Raw genomic sequence first — 2,387 nt, 5'->3', positions numbered from 1 at the left:
AAAGAGAAACTTGGGCGGATAAACCAAGCCATCCTCTGATAGCCAAATACCAAGCTCAGGGGGGGCACACACCTCACAAATATTTTGGGCTGATCCAAATGCATCAAGTACATGTCATACAACCTACAAAGATCGATCTAAGGCCTATAACCAGCAAACGATTATAGCTCTAGTAGTACAGCACAAGTCATCGTTTTCTCTTGCCACTTGCTGGTTTCTTCACTGGCTTGGAGGCGATTGCCGAGCTCCACAGCGCTCTTTCAACATCCGAAGGCGTGAAAATTTCTCCTCCCACGCTCAGCTCCTTCAAAACAAACACAAGATGTCACCAAATGGCAATCAAGTACCACATGTCAAATGCTCGTTTTAGTCAGTGTTTGGCAACAAGCTACATTTGAAAATCACATTTGTAGCCTATGATGGGAATTAGAACAAATAGTTTTACAGCCGGCAAGTATAACATGCTTCACACCATAAATACTTAGTAGCACATTGCCCTATTGTGTCAGCTGGAGCCTAGGATAAACAGCCATGTTTTCAATAGATACATATGCAACTAAAGTAATTGGATTTGAGCTGCATATGCATCTCCTGGGAAAATCCATGTTGTCCAACTGTTTTCATGCAATTATTTTAAAAAGGTCACTAAATAACAAAGTGCTATTTTTATACTTTGATAAAATAAATAAGGTTTCTTCTAAAGCAATATGATTAGAGATATACATACAGTTTATGTTCAACTCCAAGCTGCTACCTAAGATCAGCTCTTTTAGAACTAAAGCATAATGCCCCAGTCAGCTACTTCTTGATTGTAATTTAAGCTTGTCTAGGTGAATAGAGAGTGATCAAAGATATCTGCAGCACAGAATATCCATTCTGCAGAACACTTCAATCTCCACAACCAAGAATACAAATGCTACATCTGCAACATTTTAACAGACACATGAACTCAAATGCGCATACCTTCGCTTTAGCCTGCAACTTCTCAGCGAATGCTAGGTACTGCTTCAGAGTGTACTCCTTTGCATTACCCAAGGCGGCTACCATCGCCTGAACACCCACAAAAGCTTGCAGTATCAAGAAATGAATCATCTCGCCCAGAGAAGTAAATATGCAAAAGAGAAAATAATGAGAAGAGACGAAGAACCCACTTCGTCCGACATGAATGGCGCTACATCAGGCGCATAGGCAGCGAGCACCGCAGATGCAGTGGCGGGGCCAACGCCCTTGAGCACGGTGAGCTCGGTGATGGCCTTGCTGAGGTCAGGCAGCGCTGCAAATGCCTTGCGCGACGCTGATTCTACAACTGCATCGCCCAAGCTTTTCACGAAATCCATCAGCCTCGGCCTAGCAACAAGAGCACGGTGAAGATTGGATGTTGGTCAGCAAGTAGGAAAGTAGCACGCTGCCTAATAAATGGATCAAACTAAATAAACCAAGCAACAAGATCTTATCATAACGGCAATACTACATTCAGTCACATTCCAGGCTATCATCAAGATCTGTAATTGTATTTCAGCAGTAACACTACAAGAAAACTTCAAATGCGGTTGTGCTAAGCAAAATGGTAAAAAGTAAACTATGAGCAGGAAAGTACCGACCTCCACTTGCCGCGCGAGAGCTTCCACTGGAGTAGCTGAACCAGCTCGGACTTGGCGAGGTAGGGGTCCGGGTCGCGGCGGCGCAGCAGAAGGGGGAGGTCGTGGCGGTAGAAGGAGTCCGCCTCTAGGAGGTCGGGCTTGTCCAGGGACGCGATCCGGCGGTCGTACGCGGCCAGCGCCGCACGCCAAGCCTCCCCGTCGCTGCTCGCGAAGTCCACCGTCTCGGCCATGGTTATTCGCTGGGGACGGCGAGCTGCGGCGGCGGCGGGCTTGAAGGGGGACAGCGGGTTTTACATTCACCCAGCCCCAGTCTAGTCTAGGTATAAAAGGTCGGCTGTAAAAAAAAGCCATCACCAGCCGCCTTCCGGTCCGATGTGAACGAATTTCGGGAGTTTTTGGATACTGGTAACATTTCTTTGAGAATCGAGAATTTTCATGTCTTTCAATTCTGATAATCGTAATTGGAAAGTTATGGAAGGAGATTCATCATTTTGCAATGAAAATAACATTAAAAACTCTGGACAATTTTGAAATCAGGCCGAGCGTCTTAATACATATGCAAAAAAAAATCATTTAACCTCGGTCTCCAACATTTATTATTTAGTCGCTATATAATGATCTTTTTTGCCAATGGTCCAACAAATATCCGAATGTATCATTGTTTCTTGGCCTACAACTTAGGGGGCTGAAATGATAGAGACGGTAAGCTAGAGGGAGTGAATAGGTTCTACGGAATTTATTTTTTTGTAATTTTAGGCTTTTGCGGATAAATAAAGTTGGTCTAAT

At 44.5% G+C, this 2,387-nt stretch overlaps 1 protein-coding gene across 1 annotated transcript; it reads right to left on the bottom strand.

Moving 5' to 3' along the window:
• Positions 1–1,831, bottom strand: LOC124700418. Its single transcript, XM_047232551.1, has 4 exons — positions 1,602–1,831; positions 1,152–1,347; positions 964–1,050; positions 1–304 (listed from the first exon to the last, which is right to left on the bottom strand). The coding sequence occupies exons 1-4, from the start codon at positions 1,829–1,831 to the stop codon at positions 188–190; spliced, it is 630 nt and encodes a 209-aa protein (XP_047088507.1). The 3' UTR covers positions 1–187.
• Between the last annotated feature and the right edge of the window lie 556 nt (positions 1,832–2,387).

Source organism: Lolium rigidum, chromosome 3, assembly GCF_022539505.1.
Source record: "Lolium rigidum isolate FL_2022 chromosome 3, APGP_CSIRO_Lrig_0.1, whole genome shotgun sequence".
NCBI classification, from domain to species: Eukaryota; Viridiplantae; Streptophyta; class Magnoliopsida; order Poales; family Poaceae; genus Lolium; species Lolium rigidum.
The sequence above is the reverse complement of the archived record's forward strand: the minus strand, read 5'-3'. Positions and strand labels throughout refer to the sequence as shown.